Source organism: Leopardus geoffroyi, chromosome C1 (assembly GCF_018350155.1).
Source record: "Leopardus geoffroyi isolate Oge1 chromosome C1, O.geoffroyi_Oge1_pat1.0, whole genome shotgun sequence".
NCBI classification, from domain to species: domain Eukaryota; kingdom Metazoa; phylum Chordata; class Mammalia; order Carnivora; family Felidae; genus Leopardus; species Leopardus geoffroyi.
In genome coordinates, this window is record NC_059328.1 from 13,692,715 (window position 1) to 13,715,593 (window position 22,879).

At 56.4% G+C, this 22,879-nt stretch overlaps 1 protein-coding gene across 2 annotated transcripts in view; it reads right to left on the minus strand.

Moving 5' to 3' along the window:
* Positions 1 to 2,105: 2,105 nt before the first annotated feature.
* IFFO2 (intermediate filament family orphan 2) overlaps positions 2,106 to 22,879 on the minus strand; it is a 50,100-nt gene continuing 29,326 nt past the window's right edge. The window contains exons 2-9 of one of the 2 annotated variants that reach the window (XM_045475850.1): positions 17,745 to 17,805; positions 16,161 to 16,256; positions 14,795 to 14,935; positions 13,481 to 13,620; positions 9,238 to 9,358; positions 9,033 to 9,125; positions 7,979 to 8,109; positions 2,106 to 6,660 (exon numbers count right to left, since the gene is read on the minus strand). In XM_045475850.1, coding sequence (XP_045331806.1) covers positions 6,555 to 6,660; positions 7,979 to 8,109; positions 9,033 to 9,125; positions 9,238 to 9,358; positions 13,481 to 13,620; positions 14,795 to 14,935; positions 16,161 to 16,256; positions 17,745 to 17,805 — 889 coding nt within the window. In that variant the 3' untranslated portion in view covers positions 2,106 to 6,554. The remainder of the gene's footprint in view (positions 6,661 to 7,978; positions 8,110 to 9,032; positions 9,126 to 9,237; positions 9,359 to 13,480; positions 13,621 to 14,794; positions 14,936 to 16,160; positions 16,257 to 17,744; positions 17,806 to 22,879) is intronic. The other variant, XM_045475851.1, reaches the window with a different exon arrangement.

The following is a 22,879-nucleotide window of genomic DNA, read 5'->3' on the forward strand; positions in this document are numbered from 1 at the left end:
CGCACCACCTCGACAGGCGGGGGGATCTGATCACGCTACCGTCCTCCGAAGTCAAGGTCATCAGAAATGTCTCCGTATGTGACTTCTGCCAACACAATAACTCTTGTTTTGAGGGCGCTGTAGAGACCAGTATGCGACACAGGACAAGGCAGCCCAAAAAAAGAAGTCTTGACATATACACGTTTTCCCCTCCTTTTTATGGTATGACTCAACAGCCCTCCAGGGGGCCGAGGGAGAAGGAGCCTCATTGGCCAATCAGAATGACACATCGAAGCTTATGGGCCAATCCGATGGACGGTCTTGTTGCAGCCCTCTTGGGCGAGGGGTCTGAAGAGCCAATGAGAGAGCCGGAGCAGGACACGTGCGCGGAGCCGCGGAAGGACTGCGGTTTGGTGCGTCAGGTGTCTCGAGCGTCCCGGCCTGACTGCTTGGGCTGCCCTTGGTCAGATGGCATCAGGTTCTTTGACCCCGCGGGTCCACACCGCGGCCAGCCCCTTGCCTCCACGCGGAGACTGCAGCCCCTGGGATGAGCCTGCAAACCCTGCCTCCAGCCTCCTCCTGGGCGCCCAGCCGCCTCCACCTCCCAGCGTCGTGCCGGCCCTAAAGCTTGCGTGAGCCTGACGCTGAGATAAATCCGCCTGCTTGCTGGCAGATTACGGTCAATAAGAGAGAAAACCCAGCCAGTCCATGCTTAGCTTTTCCCTCAAAGCTTCTGACCTCGGAACCAGTTGTCCCTGACCTCCATTCCACCCCTGCCAGCTCACCCCACCCCAAACTTTTGGTTTCCTCTTGAAGTTGTTTGCTTGAACGTTTTATTTACAATTAGGATTCTGAAACCTTTCCGGTGGCGGGGTCCTAGGGATTCGTTCTATTCCCAAACACTCTTCCAGTTTACCTGTTTATATTTCCTCCAACGTGAACCGAGAACCTGCTTAGGAGTCAGTCCCGATGCGTGATTGTGGTTCCAACTTAGGACGTTAGCAAAATACATCACTTCCTGGGTCTCAGTTTCCAGGTCTATATTAGAGGGGCAATAATACCCACCCTAGAATGTTCCCATTATTTCATGCTACTCCTCTTTCTCCAGGTCACACCCTTTAAGACACTTAGGGGGAATTTAAAGAGCAGGAAGCGAGAAAAGGAAGCTACGTTAAGCGCAAGTCTTTCTTTTTTTTTTTTAATTTTTTTTTAATGTTTATTTTTGAGAGACAGAGAGACAGTGTGAGTGGGGGAGGGGCAGAGAGGGAGACACAGAATCCGAAGCAGGCTCCAGGCTCCAAGCTGTCAGCCCAGAGCCCGACGCGGGGCTCGAACTCACAAGCTGTGAGATCATGACCTGAGCCGAAGTCGGCCGCCCGACTGACTGAGCCACCCAGGTGCCCCAAGCGCAAGTCTTAAAGATGGTAGACATAGATTGGAATTGGTGGCTCTATTAAAAAAAATTTAAGTTTATTGATTTATTTTGAGAGAAAGACCACGAGTGGGGGAGGGCAGAGAGAGAATCCTAAGCAGGTTCTGTGCTGTCAGCACAGAGCTCAAGGCAGGAATTGAAGTCACAAACCACAAGGTCATGACCTGAACAGGGCTCGAGTCAGACGCTTAACTGACTGAGCCACCCAGGCATTCCTGTCTCTCTTAATCCATACAGAAAACTCTAGTATGTGGGGGGGGGGGGGGGGGAGGGGGCGGGAGGGAGGGGGGCAGCTCACACGAGGCAATGTCTCCCCAGATTTGGCCATTGGCAAGAAGACACTAGAACACTGGACAGTGTCAAATTCAGAGTCCCAGAAGGTGGCCTCTCATGGGCTCAGTAAAAGGTTGGTTCAAGAAACGGCGGGCTTTATGATTAACAGGAAGGACCTCAACTGCAAGCCAGTCTATGCCGGTTACTCAGCCTTGTGATACCTGTGGCTCGCTCTTCCCCTTCCTGCTTTATCGACTTCCAAAGAGTTTACTGGGAGATGAAACTATAGCAGGTGATGTGAAATTTCCCTATTTTATCACAAATTGGCCAGTTACTTGGTTTGGTGTTTACGTGGCCCTCAGTCCTCTTGCCCCTCCCCCATCACTACTTTATCCCCCCCCCCCAAAAAAAACGCCATCAATTCTAAGACATTTCACTTTATTTAAAAGAAGCCAATATACAGGATATAAAGGGCATGATATTTACAACAGTACAGTAAACAGGTTGGTTTCTGGTAGGATCAGTAGTCTTTCAATGAGTATAAACCTCCCCCCGCCCCCTTCCCCTTGACACGAGACCCAACTGGCAGACAGACAGCAACAGTGGGGTGGGATGGGGCTGTGGGATACAAAGTCTCCCTGGATGGGGCTAAAAATCAGGTAGATGCTAAAATGTCCACCAAAGGGGTCTTGCTAGGGGTGGGGATGGTGCCTTCGCCTCATTTCTTTGAGGGCCTGGCGGCAGGAACAGTGGGGAATTTGCCCAAGACCAACACACAAGCCCACCTTGAGCCTAGAAATCCTCCACTCGTGGAAAATTCCCTTTCAGAGAGAATCTGCCCTCCCCCCCTACCCATCCGGCTGCCCCCAGACTCCACACTCTAGGAGCGTGCCCTTCTAGAACCAGAGCTCGGTGTCTCCGGGTGGTGAACCCAGGTCTGAGCAGGACCCAGCACGCAGCACCCTAGTCCTCTCCCACGCCCCGGAGGAGCACATCAAGGACCACAGCCCAGGCCTCGGCCCGGAGTCCGCACAGCTGGGGCTGGGAGGGAGGCATCCCCTGGCATTTCCATCCCTGCTCCAGCTGCCTGACGACCTGGGACCCACTAGGGCCCAGGCCCCAAGGAAGCCGAATGCTCCCTGAACCAACAGTCCCATGGCCGCCCACAGCCTGCTGGTTCTCAGCCTCTCCCAAACACAGCTGACTTGGAAATGGGTCTTGGCAGATCGGAGTGTGAGTAACTACTCAGAGCCCACCCTCCGAGGCAGAGCTGGGCCCCTACCTGGTACCCCCTTTTGCCTCCCCCCACCCACCTCAATTCTGAATTCCCCACTGCCCACCCACTCCCACAAGTGCCCCCCCCCAAAGACTTCCAAGGACCGAGGAGCTGGGGGAGGGGTTAAGGAACAGGGAAATGGGGTGAAGCGGGACATAGGCTCTGCTGAAGCCGCTCATGGGTGCAGGTGAGTAGGCGGTGAGGCCGGGGAGATGGGGCGAGGGGCACTGGTTATATTCAGCAGCAGCAACATGCATCTTGTTCACAGAAGAACGCTGGGCTGCCATAACTGCCTACCCTAGATTTAAAAACCCTTTCCTTTCATAAAAATAGATGAGAATCTCTTGCTTTATAAATAGGTTACATTTAGCTTAAGTGACACCTTCTATTACCCCCTACCCCGCACCCTCTCCCCCATTCCAAGCCAAAGTGGTTTGCTTCTCTGTAGGTCAGAACCAAGTCTGTGACAGACTGGGCCTTCAGAGACCTCAACATATATTGCTACAAGAAAACAAAATGTGTTTACTTGCCAATGATCTTTTTTTTTAATCCCCTGTTTGGAGTCTCAGAGGAGTGTGTGTGTGTGTGTGTGTGTGTGTGTGTGTGTGCGTGGATTCCACAACCAGGGAGCCCAAAGGAAAGCTACTCTCCCTGCTCCTCCCCGATCCTCTCTTTTTATAAAACCCCCAAAAATAGGAGGGTGAGAGAGGGCAGCACAGGAGAGCCCATCTGAGAACAACCCTAAAATACCAATGTCAATATGACACTGGGCTTAGAAATAGAAATTTGACTATTTACAGCTTTACAAAGGACGGACCAGTTCGTCCCGACCGGACCTAGTGCTGCCCCAGCGAGCGTTGGGGTCTTTCTTGGCAAGCTGTGGGCTCGTGGCGAGGGGACAAGCAGGGCCCACTGGCAACAAACTCAAAAAAACAAAACAAAAAAAAACAGAACTTGGTGGGGAGAAAGGTAGCCAGACCAAGACCCAGGCCCCCTGCCAAGGAGGCGGGTCGGCCACCCCCTTGCTGTCCCCCACCCCCCATCGTCCTGCCCCAAATCCTTGCTCCCCAGAGGAGAGCAGCTATGGAAAATCAGCAAGAAGGAACTTCCTGGCCAGCATCTATCTCTGGCTCCTGCCATTTCCATACTCCCTGGACAAACTTAGAGCACGCTAGTCCCAGAGACGAACGTCCTATGTACACAAAATGGGAAGCATAAATAACACCACCGGACACCGACTGCCCCGGTCACCTTAGTTACCCCCAAATACTTACACTGTTGCCTTACGTCTTAACACTAAAGCTAGGTCTGTCACCCTCCCACCACCTTGAGAACAACCCGGGGCTGGCTTCCACTCTGCCTCCCAAACCACGTCCTTCCAGGCCTCCCCCCAGCCCTGGACAGAGGAGGCCCGAGGGGTCCTCCCGGAAACGGAAAATCTTTTCAGCAGCTGAGGTCCAAGGCCAACTGGCTCTGATAACCTTTGGTTAAAATGAAACTAAAACTAAAACAACAATAACACTAAGGACCATAATAATCAGGTATGTTTGAACCCTGTAACCTTTAGAACAAGGGTCAGTGAGGAGGAGGGAAAGGGGCTGTCTCTCCTCTGAAGCCATCAATCCCTCCACGTACCTACCCAGGGACCGTTCGGCTGGGGATGGAAGCCTCTCAGCCAGACTGCCACGGGGAACCACTAGCAGGCTCCCTCAGCGACAACAACAACTACGGAAAGAACTCACGATGAAGGCCACCAAGTTCTGATAAATAAAAATTACACACAGTCACTAACATACACTCTCTCTCTCCATATATATATATTATATGAATATTATGTACAATGGTTTTAAGACTGCAAAACAGGTGGGGGAAACGGAAGAGAGAGAAGGCCCTAACAGGTCGCTGGTACCCTGAGGAAGAAAGACAGGGGGCTGCAATCCGTTTTAAAGCCAGAGCCCCTCCTCTGCCTCCACACAGGAGCAGTAGGCGAGAAGTTCTGGTCCTTGGGCACATTTTGCTTCTTTGACCTCCAGGGGGAGCTCCTGGGCCAATTAAAAAAAAAAAAAAAAATCGGCGATCCCACCCACAGGAGTGGGTCCAAAAAGAAATTTTTCTTAAAAAGCGAAACCTGCTCGCCTGGTTCCAAGCTGAGATTTGGCAGGGTGGCCTCAACGTGGTGCCTTTTGACACAGGCCCACTCAAGTCTTGGGGAGACACTGGCTCAGATTAACTCCCCGCCAGTCGGTCAATCAAGTGAAGAATAGAAACAGGCTTACGGGTGTCCATGAGCAGAACAAGGATGGCTCTCATCCAGAGATGAGCTCCGCTCCTGCCACCACCTCTGATCTGCCAGCAGCCCTCGATGCCTCCCTCCCCTTCCCTTTCCAGTGTCAGCCAGTGGCCAAGAAGTGGACAACTGGGGGCAGTGGAGAACCAAGATGGCGGCAGGAGGTAGGAACCCAGCTCCACTATGGAGGGGGGTAGATACCAGACCTAGCCCCCTTCAGACTTTCTCACAGAGAAATTACAGACCTATAGCCCCTTATCATTGGCTGGGAAGGGAGAGAAAAACATCAAGAAAACAAAATGTGTTTACTTGCCAATGACCAGGGCAATAGAAGACCCCTCCCACCCCACAGAGGTCCCAAGAGAGCAAGCAGTCAGGTGGGCCGAGGGCCTTGCAGGACCCAGGCCTCACTACCAACCGTGACAGAACCCCCGTCCCAAGTCAGTGCTCACCCGAGGAGGTTGCGAGAGAGCTCGCCCTAGCTTCAGCCTCCCTCCGAGCTCCGGGGGAAAACCAGGAGTCAGGGTGGGAGCCTACCTTCCACAATGATATAAGGCAAGCTGCTTTTTTTGTTTGTTTGTTTGTTTGTTTTTTGCATAGTAGTTTAAACACAGTGAGACTCCACTCCCCCCCCCCCACCACAGTGCCTTGTCCCTCCACTTTGCCACTCGATCCAAAAAAAAAAAAAAGAAAATTTTGTCTCCCCTCCCTCCTTCCATCTTTTCAAGTTAAAGCACTTGAGAGGCCCCCACCCAGGCCTAGAAAGGTTGCAAAGGCAAACAGCTCCTTCCTGGGGGGGGAGGGGGGGGAGGTGGACCACCCCAAGGCCAACTCAGGTCTGCACTGGCCAGGCAGAGGAGGGAAGGGCATAGCTCAGGGCCAATCAGAGGAGCAGGTGGGAGGGTAGAAATCCATATTATACCATGCCAGGGGCCCCGCCCTCACCTTAGAGTTTTGTATAAAAACACCTGCTAGGAATAATTCTTTGGAGCTCAAAGTGGCTCAGCTTAGGGGAAAAGGCACAGTTAACTCTGCATCGTCCGGACAGAAGTCTGCATTTGTGATGTGGAGAACAATAGAAATCGACAGCACCATTCCTTGGGTGGGTGGATGGAGAAGGGGCACTGGTTGGTAGTGGGCTGGAAGGAAGGAAGCAGCGGTCCCTCGGGGCCTCCGGAGACGGGAGGGCAGAGGGAGTCGGTGTGGTGAGGACTGGAGCCCCGCTCTGAGGAGCCTTCCCGGCCCCACGGGGAGTGGGGGCAGAGGCCCCGTCACCGAGACCACCAGGCACAGGGGGGCCTCAGTCATCAGCTGACCATGGGCTCCACATCCGCCTCCCGCTCAAACTCATCCTGGATCTCGTCTGTACTTCCTGAGTCGCTGCTGGCCACGGAGCTGGGGGACGGTGAATTCCTGGAAGGCACAAGAGAATGGGGTCATTCAGAGGGCAATCTGCGGACCCCTGAAGGGATCCAAGGAGCAGAAAAGACTGAGCTGGCACTTGTGTATAATCTAACCCCAGAGGGGTGTCCTGCCCTGAGACCCCTGGCCTTGCTCTGCTTTCTTTAGAATCTTCTAAGCTCACGAGTTGACTGTGGCCCTCAAGACCTCTTGGGAACCACCCCCCGCCCCCAGTGCCTCTAATTGCTGGGTGCTGAGAGCTCCCTGGCAGCAGGAACTATGGATCGAGCTTGGTTCCTATTCTCCAACCACCTAATGCAGGGCTGGGCACGTGGTAGGTGCTCAGTAAACCCCAATTAACTCAGAGGGAGGCCATACAGGAAACTGGCCAATGGTACTGGGTTCGAATTCTGGCCCTATCGCTGAAGAGCTGGGGGGCCTCGGGCAAGCTATTTAACCAGCCTAAGCCTACGCTCCTCCATCTGAACAACGGAGATAATGACAGGGGGCTCTGGGGGGAAACAGTGAGCTAAAGGTGTGGCATGCTAAGCCCAGGGCCCCCCACGCAGCTTCCCACTGAGCCGTCTCTCCCTCTTACAGCCTGAACCATGGCCTGCAGGAATACAGTCATAATAAGAGAAACAATTACAATTAACATATGTGTGCTTCGTGCCAAGCATTTTACATGTATTATCTCATTTTATTATTAGCATATGTCTCCCCAAAAAGGCTGCGGTTCCTCGAAGGCAGGGGCTCTTTGTTTTGGTGTTCCCTGGCAGATACAAGGGGCCTGATGCACATCAGTCTCCTGGGGCCAGACCCAGGTGGCCCTTGGACGGAAGATGGAAAAGGACAAGTATGAGCCCCATCGGCAGTGGTGGAGGAGTGCCCTCCCTACCTCCTCCACCCACTGGCAATTCGGCAGAAAGTGGGGCATGAGCCCCTAGAGGCAGGGGCTGTGGCTGTTCTGTTCATCACTGTCTCCGCAGCCTGGCACAGAGCAGACCTTTGACGTGACAAGTAGCTGTGGAATCAGTGGGGACAGGGCTGTCACGGGAGTTATGTGAGATCAGACTACATAAGTCATCCAGCACACAGCAAGCAGCTAATACTCATTGGATACATGGATGGATGGATGGATGGATGGATGGATGGATGGATGGAGGGATGAATGGAGGGAGGGATGGATGGATGGATGGACAGACAGGAGGATGGACAGAAGGGCTGAGCAGACGAAATAGGTCAGGCTGTAAACTGCAGCCCCACAAATGCCCACCCCCCCACCAAAGGACGCAGTCACTGAATCCCCAGGGAGGACCGGGCTGGGTACCTGTCAGCAGAGCCTTTGATGAGCCGGCGGCAGGTCTCCATCTGCACATCCAGGCCACGTTTCATGCTGCACATCTCCATGTACTCGTGCAAGTGCCGGTTCATGTCACTCTTGGCTGTGGCCAGCTCCAGCTGCCGGGACCCGATGCGGGGATAAAGGTGAGGCTAAGTCACCCACCCCGGCCCCCACACCCTCTGGGCCTCCCTCCATTCTCTGTGTGTTGGTCCGTGGCCTCCAGAACGGCTTCCAGTGAAAGGGGAACGGTTGCTTAGCAACCATGGGGGGGAGGGCAGCCTTCCTGGTTCCACTGACTCTGCCCAGCCCAGCATCCCTGCGCTCCTTTCCCCGGACTTGATTAGGAAAGTTCTCAGGTCGCTGTTACGTTTCTGACCCTTCTCCTCTACCAAATGCTATATCCCCCAGGGAAGGAGCCGGCCTGCTCTTTCGCCAGCATTCACCCTCAGTGAAAGACGTGGCCAGGTGTGCAGGCTCTAGAGCGGAGACAGGAGGCTTGAAGGCTGCTTCTTGGCTGGATGCCCTGGGCAAGCCACATGGGCTTTTTTCCACCTCACTTCCTCCTCTGTAAAACGGGTGCACAGGAGCCACTGCACGGGGGGAGGATCTCCTCCCCCCAAAACGGGGTGCACGGTACCCACTACGCGGGGTGGAGGCACCTCACTACCTCTCGGCACAGAGAGGGTATGTGGGTACCAGGGAGGCTGTCCTCGTAAGGGCTTACTCGGTGCCTGGCATCACTCAATGTCACTCAGACGTCATCCCTGCTTATTTGGGATCACGATCTCAGTTGAATAACTTAGGGAAAAAAAAGTTCTCCGGGACAGGCAGGGATGACCACCCCCATTTTATGTATTTTACACATTGGAAAACAGAGGCCTTAAGGTGGGGTAGGACCCACCCAGGGGCAGACAGGAAACCGCAGGCCTCCAACTCCCAACCCCTGGTCCACAGGCACGCTCGTCACGGGGTCTCCACTGTGACGGACACCTCGCTTCACGGGGGCGTCTCTAGGGGGTCCCAGAGCCCGAGATCTCACCTCGATCTGGCCGATCGTTTCCTGGTACTCCTTGTCTCTTGTCTTGAAGAAGGATTCTGTCTCATGGATCAAGTTGCCCAAATTCTCCTCTTGCTGGGGACACAGAGCAAAGGGGGCCGAGTGAGACAGGTGGCATGGGCTACCGGGGCACAGCAGGGGCAGGGGATGGCTGGGAGGCCTGTGGGAGGCCAGGCCCCGGGCTCACCTCGCCCTGCAGGTCGATGGTCGGGTTGCAGTTGGTGAAGTCCTCCCAGAGCAGCAGCGTGTCCTCGTTCTCTTCCCAAGTCAGGCTGTCACAGTCGTCGTCAAAGTCAAAGGTCTCGCGCCTGTGGGAGGACACCGGAGGGCAGGGCTGAGCAGAGGCCAGCTCCAGAGGCCAGGGTCTGGGAGAGACAGGGGTGCTGCCCCAATGGGTATGCTCCTGCAAGGTGGCCCCCCCCAAACAGAGAGGGGCACTGGCCAAAGGGGACACGCACCTTACCATGGGGGTTCAACTCTTTTAAAATGTAGAAAGCGCTTACATATTACTTACACAACTGAAAATGTATATACATATATATTTTTTAATTTTAATGTTTATTTTTTTATTTTTATTTTTTTACATTTATTATTTTTGAGAGACAGAGAGAGACAGAGCACAAGTGGGGAAGGGGCAGAAAGAGAGGGAGACACAGAATCCGAAGCAGGCTCCAGGCTCCCAGCTGTCAGCACAGAGCCCGACGCGGGGCTCAAACTCACGAACTGTGAGATCATGACCTGAGCCGAAGTCAGATGCTTAACTGACTGAGCCACCCAGGCGCCCCTTTAATGTTTATTTTTGAGAGAGAGAGAGAGAGAGAGAGGGAGAGGGAGCAGGCAAAGGGCAGAGAAAGAGGGAGACACAGAATCTGAAACAGGCTCCAGGCTCTGAGCTGTCAGCACAGAGCCCGACACACGGCTCGAACCCATGAACAGCGAGATCATGACCTGAGCCGAAGTCATACACTTAACCGACTGAGCCACGCACGCATCCCTTATGACTATTTTCACTCAGGTACCAGCTCATTTCTTGAGACCCTACTTTGCAAGAGTATATCACAAGACATACTCCACTGCTGACTTGACTTCCTTTCTAGCGATTTATATCATCTTCTCCACAACTAGGAAAAGGTTGCTATTGTTCCCAATTTACAGATGAGGAAACCGCAGCTCAGAAAGAAAACCACACTTGTCCAAAGTCACACTGCTTGCTTGTAACAAAAACTGGGGCTAAAAACCAGATGTTTCCCACAGCGTTTTCCTCCCCAGGAGAACACACTGAGCACCCATATGTGCCGGGCACGCAACGGGCCGCTACGCCTCTATTAAACTGCATTTCATTCCATCCTCACGACGTTCCTATGAAGCAAAGCATAATTATTACTCCCATTTTACACATGAGGACACTGAAGGCTGCAGATTAGGTAGACTTCTGGACCAACACATGCTGGAAATCGGGTTTGCATTCAAAGCCCAAGTAATTTCAGAGCCTCCCTATTCACCGGGACTAGAAGTAGTAACAGACCATACAGGCTGGCCTGGGACTGAGGGGTTTCTGGAGATGCCCCGGCTCCCCCTGCTGGAGGGGACCTCAAAAATCAGATGGGAAGGCTGAGGTCTGTGGGGGTTAAATCATTTGATCCGTCGAATCAGCCACAGAAGAGAACCGTGAGTCCCAGGGCTCTCCTTCAACTCCTCCCTGGATTCTCCGGGACACTGCTCCCTATTTTCCCAAAGGATCAGGCTGGGGTCCACCAGGCTGGGCCCAAGAAGAACTTCCGGTTAAAAACTACCTAGAGCCCCCCCTGGAGCCAGGTTCCCCACCAAAATGCAGTTCCTGCTGGATCCTGTAGGTGGCTCCGTGGGTCCAGGAACCAGGGATCAGGGACCAGAGCCGGGACCAGGGCTGTGTCGGAAGGCAATGCTGGCCTGGACTAGCTCCAGACGAGCCCCTGGGGTCCACCCGCACCGCAACACATACTCGACTGCTGACTTCACTTCCTTTCTAGCGTCTGGAATCTAAAGGAAACCCTGGCTGAGTAACGGGGAGCCAGAAAGGATGGGAAGATGGGCAAGAGAGGAGGGTCAGACAATCGAGAAGGCGGAGCCAAGGAGCTGGCCCCGGTGCAGGGAAAGTAGCAAATTCCTCCCCTTCTCCTTGGTCTGAAGCCCAAGCAACAGATTTTGATCAAAACAAAACAGCCCTGACACGGGCGCATTATTCAAAGACATCAGTGGAACCAGCCGGGGGGCAGCCTCTGGCTTGGGTCTCTGCCCAGTCCATAGCGAGGGGACACGGACATGTCAGTGGGAGGGGCCGGGGCCCTGCCGAGGGTGGGGTCAGCATGGCCTCGGCCAGGACTGCAAGGGTGGAGAGGGATCAGAGGATTTTTTTTTTTTAATCTAGGCAACTGTACAAGTGATAAATCTAATTAGATACTGAACCTAGTTCAGACCTGTCAACACCAGGCACCCGTTTTTGCATTGGAACCTCCTTTGTATACACAGTACTGCTTCCGGTGGAGCCCCCAGACCCAGCTCTTGGGACTGTCCCTTTCAGCTCACCCCATTCCTAGGTGGCCTAACTATCCCTGGTGACTTTCTGAAAACGGGGACAAAGCCCCTGAATCCATGCGAATGAACCCAGCCTGGGCCTGGGGGGGCGGACAATGCCCAGCCTAACATTCAGAACAACCGGATCCAACCAAGAGTTCTCTTCCAAAGCCTCTCTTGTCACCAAAAGATGAGAGTATGACATTTGGAGGGGACGTCAGAAGATGATATCAAAAGTGCAGGAGACTGTCACCCTCAAACAGCAAACCCCCAAAACACAGCCCACCTCAGTTCTGTGTCAAGAGAATGACAAGTACAAGGAAGTGGCAGGCAAACCCATCCCTGCTCGGTTCTGACTCCTGTCTCCCTGAGAGTCACCTGGCTCGGCCACAAAGGGACCAGGGCAGGGATGATGTTGCAAGGAGGGCAGAGGGAGACATCTCTCTGAGCACAAAGACAGCCAGTTGGGGACAAAGCACTCGACCGAGAGTCAGGGACCCCGCTCTGTTCCAGCTCCTGGCAGGCCTCTCTCTTATCCTTGGTTTCCCCATCTGTACGTGAAGGGCCGGGCTGAGTGACCCTTGGACTCTGTAATGCTAAGCCAGCCCCGGAGCTTTGCAGGAAGCCATCAGGAGATGGCTGTGCCCTGGCTTCTGAGCTGAGTACAATGTCACAGGCAACTGCGAAAGACACGTGCCCCCTCTGGAGGGGTTCTGTGCCGTTTTTGCGATGGCTCAGGAGAGCCAAGAGCTCAAACGTAGCCCTGCTGTTGGAAACCCAGAGCCCTGGGGAAAAGCAGAGCCCTCAGGGCTCGGGTGCCCCACTGCGAAGGCCTCCAGAGAAAGAGCAGCCAAGAGCAGGCCCGTGGGGCAGGAGGAAACGTGGGCCCCAGAGACCCTGTCCCAGCCCGGCCCTTTGACTCCAGGCCCATAGGTGAGTCACCTAATGCCCACAGCTGCACCCTCCTCTCCCCTCCCCCTCCCCACTTTGGGGCACTACATGAGTCAGAGTTAAAGATGGATTTGGATTGAGAATATGGCACTGGGCAGGCCAAGGCCATACACAGTGTGTCCCTGCCCGAGGCGACTACGGCCGGTGGGGTTCTAGGAAACCAGCTTTCCACAGGGGAGGGGAGAGCAGCCCTGATGGAAAGTATTCGCCAGTTTCCCACCAGGGCAAACTTGAAGCGACTTCTCTGTGCCGTCACTGGACATGGAGTGGGCAGACATGTGTGCGATCGCTTTCATGAGCTGGTACGAGCTGGCTCCAGCCCACCACTGACCACAGCCAGCCCCGGACTCTGCCACTGGCCCGCGGCATCTCACAGGTGACATGCCTGACTCTGAATCTCAGCTCCGCCACGTTATCCGTGGGGTGGTCTTGGCCAAGTGGCTTCCCTCCCGTGAGTGTCAGCTTCCTCGTGTACAAAAGGGGAAACGGGAATCCAGCCTCCTTGGTCGACTGTCTGGAGTCCCCGAAGTCACATTTGTGAAGCACCTTACAGACACAGGATGCTCAGTGGACGTCGGGAGCCCTCCCCCGGCCAGCCTGGGGGGCCCTGGTGTATGGATCGGCTTGGCTACCCCCCCCTCCCCCCCGCTGCCCTGTAAGGACAATGGTGGGAGCGGAAGGCTTGATCTGACAGGACCACCACTAACCAGTTGGCCTCTTCTGAAAATGTGAAACTCCCCAAACTGTAAAGATTGAAAATAAATCTAAACTCTTTCAGAACACCGTGCGGGCCACACAAAACACATCTGCACGCTGCTTTCAGCCCAGGTCACCGGTTTGCCACCCCTGTCCCAGCAATCTGGGGAAACTGGAGAGGAGCCCCCCCCCCCCCCCCCGGGGAGGGCTGGGGCAGTGGAGATACTCACAGCTGGTTAAACATGCGTTTCATCTCGTCCGTGATGTTCATGGAGCCGACTTCGTCATCTGAGAACCGGTTCACCTCCCCGTCCTGCTCGGAGATGTCATCGTCGGAGGCCACCTTACGCTCTTTCTTTTTGGGGACCACCTGACCCGGAAAGGAAGAGATCGAGGTAAGTGGAAGGCTCGGCTGGGATGGGCTGGAAAGGGAGCCGGCATCCCACGGGATGGATGGAGCGTGGCTGGGGTAGCCACTGCCAGGAAGGGTGCAGAGCTGAACTCCTCTAAGAAGCAGGCGGAGCTAGCAGAGAGCGTGAGGCGGAGACATGCAGGACGGAGGCAGACGGCCTGACCCTTCCCTCCCCTGGGGGTGGGCCGGCCCGGCTCAGCCCTTCACCAGAGCAGTAGCCCCACGATCTGGGGGAGAGGGATGGGCCAGCCCGGGGCACAGAGTCACCCGGGATGTGTCAGAGCCAGCCAGAGATGGAGAAACCCCTCACAGGGGCCCAGAGGCCCCACGCTCAGAGCCCTCCTGCTCGCACGCAAAGGTAACGGGCAGGCAGCCCCAGGTTCACCAAGCTTCCTCCACTCCAAGCAGACAAGACACGAGCAAACCAAACAAAGCCTGGAATGGTCACCCCTGCTCCCCAGCAGAGGCGGCAGCAAGAAGGCGCGGAGGTGGACGAGCCCAGATTTCTCCCGCTACGTCCGAAGTCACGCACTTAAAGCGACGACACACCGTATTGCCCTGGGCTCAAGCAAAAAGCCAAACCACAACCCAAAATTCAAGAAGCAGCCTTTGGAGAATGACGCATGCCCTCTGGGCAGCTGGACAAGCCCCCAGGGTACTGACAGAGGCTCTTCAGTGGAAGCGGAAAACAGAGACCAAAAGCCCCTCTTGGGAAATCTTAGACTCAACTGCCAGGGCTCAGGTCGGCCAACCCAGGGCTCCCACAGCCTGGCCAGGGCCCTCGACCTGGGCGATGGCGCCCCGTGGGCCGAGCCCTGAGGGGTGAGGAGACCTGAGATCCAGTCCTGGCACTTCCTTTCCCTCCCTGAGCCCGTCGTGTCACCCCGCCCCCCTCCGGGCCAAGTGGCCTCTTCAGCCGCAGGATGAAGCACTCCTCCTTGACGACGCAGCCTGAGGGGCCTACAAGTGCCTGATTCTACCTCATCCTGGGGAGGCCAGAGGGGTGGGTAAACGCTACCTCTGGGGGGAAGGGGAGTGGGCAGGGCTCGGGGGGAATAGGGCCATGCAGGGTGGAGGCCAGGCCCTCTGGGAGCGGGGAGTGGCAGCTGGTGAGCAGGGTGGCCCTATTCACCTGGAAGATCTTGGACACGTCTTCCGAGTTCCGCTGCTGTGCGACATCGCACAGCTTGGCCGTGATATCGATTCGACGGCAGATGTCCATGTCCACCTTCATGGCCTTTTCTTGGATCTTTGTGTCCAGGTCTGTCATGGGCTGCAGGGAGGACAGCAGGGGGGTTACGTGAGCGAGGGCTGGACCAAGCACAGGGGGGCGGGGGAGTCGCTCCCAGGCTCCTGAGGGGGCGGAGGGGCGTGAGGCCCGGGGTCCAGAGTCCGAGGGGGCCGGGGAGCTTCTCCTGGGCGTCGGGGGTGGGGCCAGCGCTGCTCAGGTTAAGGGAGGGGGAGGGGGGGGTCGTAGGAGCTAAAGGCTTTGGCGCTGAGTAGACAATGTGAGACCCTGTTTGGCGGCCTCCCTAAGGGCTGCTGGAAGGCATCCCCTCAAGAGACACGGTGTTTATTTGTTAGAGCAAAGGAAAAAGAAAGACAGCCCCCACTGTTGAAAGACTTCCCTTCTTTCCCACCCCGCGTGCCCCACCTGTCCCCCACAGAGGGGCCTGCCAAGTGGCGCTCTCTCCCCAGGACCCCCCTCCCCACGGCTGACAGCGGGGCATCACCTAAGACGAGGGGGGGGGGGTCCCCCAGGACCCCAGTGAGGGAAAGCCAGGTGGCCTTCACCTGCAGCCCCCAGAGGCTTCTTCCAGCCACACCCAGCTCCACACCCCTCAGGACTAGAAGCCACACCAGGCTGAGTCACCCGCGATCGGGGCTCCTTCTCCTTTCTGGCGGCCCTCCCTACATACGGCCCGCTGCTTGAAGGTGGCGGGAAACCCGGGTCCCCAGCAGGAAGGAGGCCTTTGTTGCCAACAGCTCCCTGCACCCGTGGTCGCTCAGAAAGGTTCCAGTCGCCAAAAGGATGCACACACTGGTCTTCCCCAGCTTTACAAAGCAACCCTGCTGCAGGCCGCTGGCCTGGGGAGCCTCTCAGGCTAGCACGGGCCAGACCCGGGGCCTCCTGCAACCTGCCACTGGGACCTCCCCGTGCCCAGACAGCGAGGCCCACGGCCACCACCTGCCCTCAACGTGGCGAGCTGGGACGAGTTGGAGCAAACGCAAACAGACCATCAGAGGAGCCCAGGGGAGGGCGGGATGGGTTAAGCAGCAGATTAATGCATCTCTACTCAGACCAAGGGAAGCAGAAGTGAGGGGTGGGGGCTGGTCTCCGATGCATCCGACATCCTCACGGGGCAAACGCAGCCAGCCAGGACTCTAACTAGAAGCCGAGCTCTGGAGCCTCGGAGTGAATGAAGCATTTTGCAATGATGGGTGGGGGGTGGGGGGGGGTTGTCATGACACCTGGGGTGGCGGCCGGTGGCACTTACGTCACTCATGAGCCCCTTAAACACCACCAGCTCGGCCTTGAGCCGCTCAATTTTCTCGTTCATCTCCTCCTGGATGGCTTCAGCCTCCTGTGCCGCCTGTGGAGGACAGAGATGGGGACGGGCTTAGGGGGCCAGGCATCCTGAGGGCTAGGAAGGGCTGGGTACCTGGGTCTACAGCCCTGGACGCCTGACGTTCCACCAGACCTGGCACCTGCATGCCAGGAAAAGGGTGCCGACGACCTCACCCCAGCCCTCCTTTCCTCTGAGCCCAGTTCACTTCAGGGCACCACTCGGCTTAAAACACTTCTCAAAGAAATAGTCATCGTATGGAAAAAATCCCCGGCAGATATTAAGAAGAGAAGAGCAGGTTAATATAACAAGAGATCCCAACAGGTTAAAATATGAGGTCGGTCCATGTGAGATTCCCGATGGTTGACCATCTCCCATCTCAAAAATGGCAACGTCATGTGGGTTAACCTAATCAAACATATACGTCTAGAGTACCTGTGTTTGCACAGAAAAGACCAGAAGGCCACATGGCGATTTGTCAACTATGCAGGAGTAGAACTGGAGGTGGGGTACTTCTCTGAATTTTCCAAATATGTGACCATGAACACGTTATGTTTGTAAATACAAAGATTTCTGTTATAAAAGAAAGGGGGGGGGCAGCCCCTCATCCTTTTCCTTCTACATATTGACATTATTTTATTCTATCTCTTATAAGATCAGTGCTTTAAATAGCAGAAAGCAATTCCTTTTTAATGTTGGAAAGAACTTTTCCTTGCCTTCTCCTGGGGTCGCTATTCAAAGGCCAAGAAGGTGGAGTTTGCTGCCCAGGGTACCCAGCAGGTGGGTGAAAAGCAGAGCCATAGACACAGAGCCAGAACCGAAAGGGACTGTTCTCACCTGGTGACACGGCCACCAGCCCTCTCCGAGGCATCCCGCCCCAAGTCAGTTCCCTTAAGCTGGGGGCTGGGCAGTTCAAGAGACCATCCAGTCCTGGGGCGCCTGCATGGCTCAGTCGGTTAAGCGTCCGACTCCTGATTTCGGCTCAGGTCACGATCTCACGGTTCGTGAGATCGAGCCCCGCGTCAGGCTCTGTGCTGACAGCACGGAGCCTGCTTGGGATTCTCTCTCTCCATCTCTCTCTGCCCCTCCCCGACTTGTGCATGTGTGCGCTCTCTCCCTCTCCCCCCCCTCTCTCTCAAAATAAATAAATAAGCATTTAAAAAAAGAGAGAGAGAGAAACCATCCAATCCTGAGCTCAGGTGGGGAGAAGGTGGGAGAGAGTTACTGGACCAACGTCACCCAGCAAGCAGGGGTCAGCGCCGGGACTTAGACCCAGGCTTCCCAACTCCTGTCCCGGAGCTTTTGTGCAACACTGTGCCAGTCCCTTCCTAGGTCTGAAGCAGGGGACAAGGAGAGGCCTTGTGGCTCCACTGAGGAGAGACTGAGGCAACAGGAAGCAGCACAGAGCAGGGGCTGAGCCAGGAATGGCCTCGGGCTTTGTGCCACCATGACAGTGCCCCTTGGCCACACGGCTCCCGCGAGCCTCTCCCGGTCGGGACCTCCGAGGGCGCTCACCTCCTGCAGTGTGTCCACCATGGTCTGGAGGTTCATGCGCTTGGCAAGCTCTTCCTCCCACCTGCAAGAGTCGACAAGGACAGGTGGTCAGAGGGTGGGCTCCCGGTGCCAGTCCAGCCCTCAGACACAATGCCAGCACCCACCCTGGGCCTGTCCCCGGGCCAGGCAAGGAAGGGGCAGCAGTGAACCCATCCCGGCCTGCCCTCCAGGAGCTCCCAGTCTAGGGGTGGGGGGACGGCCCATAACCATATCAGGCGGTGGTGACATGTGCCATGTCTGGCACCAGCGCCGCGGGGAGATGAAGGCCGGAGGGACCACACTCTCTACTTCACACACGCTGTAAAGTGCCGTGCAAATGCCACTGTTCCTGCTATGGTTGCCTCACACGGGCCAGCACGGGAGCCCGGCTGCAGCCAGCACCCGATAGGGGCTCTTTGCACCCGTCAGAAAGAAACTTTTATTGTACTGATCATTGCGATCTTGGGTTCTTGTCCCGTAGCGACCTTCATCAGCAGAGAAGTCTCCTACACAGCGATCATCCCTAGCTCACAGATATGGAAACTGAGGCCCAGAGAGGTTAAATGTCTTACCCAGAGACGCTCAGCTAGCTAGCGGGTGGGGCTGGAATTCAAACCCAGGTCTGCTTGGTTACATTAAAACAAAACCAATAAATATAGCTCTCACTTATTCAGCGCTTATTATGCGCCAGGCGCTGTTCCAGGGCTTTCTGTGTATTGTCTCATTGGGGCGCACATTAGTTAAAGCTGGACAGGAAAGAACAGAGGGCACCCAGGGGCTCCCAGTGTACCCCCCAACATTAACTGGAGGTAGAATGGGATGTTAATAATTACCAGGCACGGTTCTACATGACATAATTCGGTCCTCTTAACAACCCTCCAGCACAGCCCGTAGTGTTACCCCATGTTACGGATGGAGAAAGCAAGGCACAGAGTCAGGTGCCCAAGGTCAGGGTGAGGACAGGTGGAGCCAGGACTCTAACCCAGGCTGGAGGCTCCAGACCGAGTACTTGTAACCCTGCCAGGCCCCCTGTAGACCCGGGACCCACGGGAGCCGTAACTGGGCTCCCCACCCAGCTCCTCTCCCTCCCCAGAGGAAGCCTGGAAGAGGTCCCCTCCCTCCCACCCTCCTGAGACACACCGACGAGCTTGTCTCTTTCCTCACCCTATGGCCGCCTCCCTACATGGCCTCAGAGCAGGCGAGTCTGGAAGCCTTTTAGGATGCTGTCGGGGCCGGCTAAAAATAGGCCAGAGGGGAAGAATGGATGAAGGGTAGGTTACGTCACTGGCTTTTGGAAACAAGAGAACACGGATGCTGTTTGCACACACAGAGGAAAATTCCTCCTCTCCCCTACATGCTCCCCTTCTCCCTCGCTCCCTCTGGTCTCTACCAACCCCCCTGGTGTTGGCAGGCAGGCCTAGCTCTGCCAGGGGCTGCCGGGTCCAGAACCTGGCGGGCAGTGGGACTGGGGCTGGGGCTCCTGCCAGGGATGAAGGGCACCGAGAAAGCTAAGGAGAGGCAGGGAGAGAAGCTAAGGACCGACCCCAGGCCAGACCATCTCACTGAACCCCCCCCCACTGTACACATGAGGAACCCGAGGCCCACAGCATATAGGGAATTTGTCCAAGGTCACCTGGTATGTCAGGGGCAAGGCCAAGAGCCCCGCCCCGGGCCCACCGTGGGAGACAGGAACCCAGGGTGGGGAGAAGTTCATAGGCTGCCCTCAATGCAGCATGGGGCTCCTGGGGCTTCTCTCAAGGGAGGCCAAGGCCCAGAATACGGGTCTGAACTGAATCATCTCTCCTGGCCACGCTGCTCTCAGAGGGGCAGGGGACTCAATTCCAAGCTGCCGAGCAGAGCAGGTGCAAGGAAGGGCCGCAGGCTGCCTTCTGCAAGCCGGCCTCGCTATTGCAAGGGCAGGAGTAGCAGAGAAGGGGGCCGCGAGGGGTGAAGAGGTGGGCACCCAGGGGCACCTCGCCCACACACATCCGCTTCTCAGACGGGCTCCTGGAGATGAGGCCCGGCCCCTCTCACTTTTCCTTCGAGCAACCTTTTGATGAGGAAAGTGACAGAGGGGTTAACAGACCCATCGCACAGAGAGGGCAAATGAGGCCCAGAGATTTGCCCCCAGTCGACCCAGGGCAAAGACACAAGCCAGGTCTCCGAAGCGACAACCACTGATGGGCCTGCACAGTCTGCGTCCCACGCACCGAGTTCAGTGCCTCATACACACTGGCTTCCGTGTGGATTTTTATTAACCTGCTCGCGTAGAGAATCTTCCCCACACCCATCCTGTGGAGGGAACTCGTCTGAGGCCACCCAGCTAGTAAGCAGGGATGGGACTCGAGGCTGGCCCGCGCTCTAGAGCAGCAAGAACCACGCTGCGATGTGCACAGGAATCACCCCGGGGACCTTGTTCGGACTGGCAGGTGTGGGGCGGGGCGGGGCGGGGCAGACACGCAGCATTTCTAACGGGCTCCCCTGCGCCACAGCACGCGGAGCGGCCCCACACCTCGCTGGGGTTTCTAAGCTGCATCCCGACATCGATGCCCTCGCACAGATGACTTCATGGGCCTTTTCATTTCCAAAGCCGGGCCGGGTGGGCAGCCGGCAGGCCTGCTCCCAGAAGACCCAGGGCAGACCCCGGCATGTCAACAGCAGCTGGCTTGACAGACCAAATCTGCTGCCCACACTGCCACACCTCCCAGCCGCAGTGGGAAAGCCTGGCTCTGCGGGCTCCAGGGTTGACATTGCAGAAAAGCTTTGCCCTTCAGCCTCGCTGGCTGACGGGGGTGGAAGGACGTCGGTGATGTGCTTAAGGGGCCCCAGATGCCCCGTGTTCTCTGCCGCTCAGCGCAGGAGGGAGCAGGCAGCTTGACAGAACACGGGTCAAGTTTTTTTTAAGTTGTGGCCTCTGAAATGCCAACGCCTCTGTCCCGGGCACGGTCCCCTCCCCTGACCTGGATCTGCCCACGGGAATAAGGTTTCAGCAGGACGGGCGTTTCGGGCGGAGGCACCCGCATCAGCAAAGATGGGCAGCAGGGAGGCCAGGGAGTGGCCGCCACCACTGGGAAGGGGACCCACCTGCTAGGGGTCAGGGGCCGGTCCACTATCGACTCTTTTAAGCCTTCGCCCTCCCGGCTGTCACGCCTGGCCCCCCGCTGAGCAAGGGTGTTCATGTGGTACACTATAAAGCTGCAGAGAAACCTCTCCCCATTTTACGGGCGGAGAAAACAAAGGCCCGGAGCACAGAGATAACTCCAGCCGGGGCCGAGGTGGCCTGCGTCACTTAGAGCCACCCCTGCCCGCCCTGGCCCAATGGCTCATAAAACTTCCAGCTTTTCCTTCTTAAAGTGTGGGGTAAGAGAAGGGAGAGGAGGGATAGTTATTGGTCACCGTCTGGGTGAGGCTCACCAAGTTAGGCATTCATATACACGTAAAATATAAAATACCACCTAACCTTCCCGCCCCACCCCCCCCGGCAAGGATTGTCCCCATTCTGCAGATGAGGATGGGTCTCAGGACCCCTGCCTCCCCCGCCACTAGGCCGTGGGACCTCATCACGCCTGGCTCTGACCCAGAGAGCCAGCCACGATGTCGGGGACCTCCAGAGAAAGTGCTCGGGGCCCAGCCCCGGCACCAGCTATGCTCCAACCACACACGGGGACCTGCTCTCGCCTCCCCACCCTGCAGAAACCCTCGGACAGCAGTCTTTGAGGCCAGTTCCTCTGAGCGCTCCGATGTTCCCAGCAGCCTCTGCGGCAGGCAGGGCAGACAACGATGGGGGAGGAGGAAGAGGGTAAGAACACTAGCAGAGCAGCTAATACAGACCGAGTGTACACGGTGGGCCAGGCACCCTTCTCAGGAGCTTCACGTGCATCGCCTCATTTAAACAAGCCTCACACTAACCTCTAGGTACAGTTATTACATTTTTTTTTTTTAACGTTTCTTGACTTTTTTGAGACAGAGAGAGACAGAGCATGAACGGGGGAGGGTCAGAGAGAGGGAGACACAGAATCCGAAGCGGGCTCCAGGCTCCGAGCTGTCAGCCCGGAGCCCAACGTGGGGCTCGAACTCACGAACCGTGAGATCATGACCTGAGCTGAAGTCGGACGCCTAACCGACCGAGCCACTCAGGCGCCCCTAGGTACAGTTATGATCTCCATGTTACTGATGAAGAAGTTCAAGTCCAGGAGCATTACCCAAGATCGCACAGCTAGCAAAGTGGGATCGTTTCTATTTCACACCTGTACTCAGAGAACCTCCAAATGCGAAGGCCGAAAGGGACCGGCGTTCACCTCGTCCAAACCTCTGAGGGTACAGCTAAGGAAACTGAGGCCCAGGGTCACATAGGAAGCTGAAGGCAGAGTGCCCTCTGCTCTCTTAGCCCAGGCCCCAGCTCACAAGGATCGGGAGGCAGAGGGATGTGAGCCCGAACTCAGGCTCAGCCTCCCCCAGCACCCGTCTCCATCCCTCAGAGCCTGGGTCTCTCCACCGACACATGAGAGCGTGGCCCCAACACACACCAGAGAACCATTCTGTTCCCACACTCTCTGAATGGTCACGCGACCAGCCCCCAGCTCCAGCTGGGCTGGACCTCAGGGTGCATCTCCTGGCCACCCGCCTAGCCTCCTGCCCCCTGCGACTCAGTTATTCCAATCCTTCCAGAGGTCTGTGCTCAAACCCTCCCACTGCCCGGAGCCTTGAACTGAAGGAGAAACCAAGATCCCAGCGAGGAAGGGGCTGATGTATGGCACCCCTGGAGACCCTGGAGCCCAGCATGACCCACAGCACAGCGGCTGTACGGAGTAGCAGACAAGGGCAGCGGCATCCCAGAGGGCCTCTGTGCCAATGCAAAAGATGGGCAGGGGCTCGAACCGTGCGGTGCACAAATCAGGACCCCGGATGTGCGTGCGGGCAGCATGGAGAAGCCCTCCGGCACCCATCTCAGAAGACTTAGGTGTACCCTGTGCCCTGGCCTGATGGGGCACGAAGGAAAGATGAGTGAGATGCCTGTTCTAGGCGGGAAAAGAGGCTCAGAGGAGGGGTGCCGTCATACAAGTCAGCAGAGGAGTTGGGTCTGAAGCCGGGGGTCCAGCCCTTCCTCCAGTACAGAG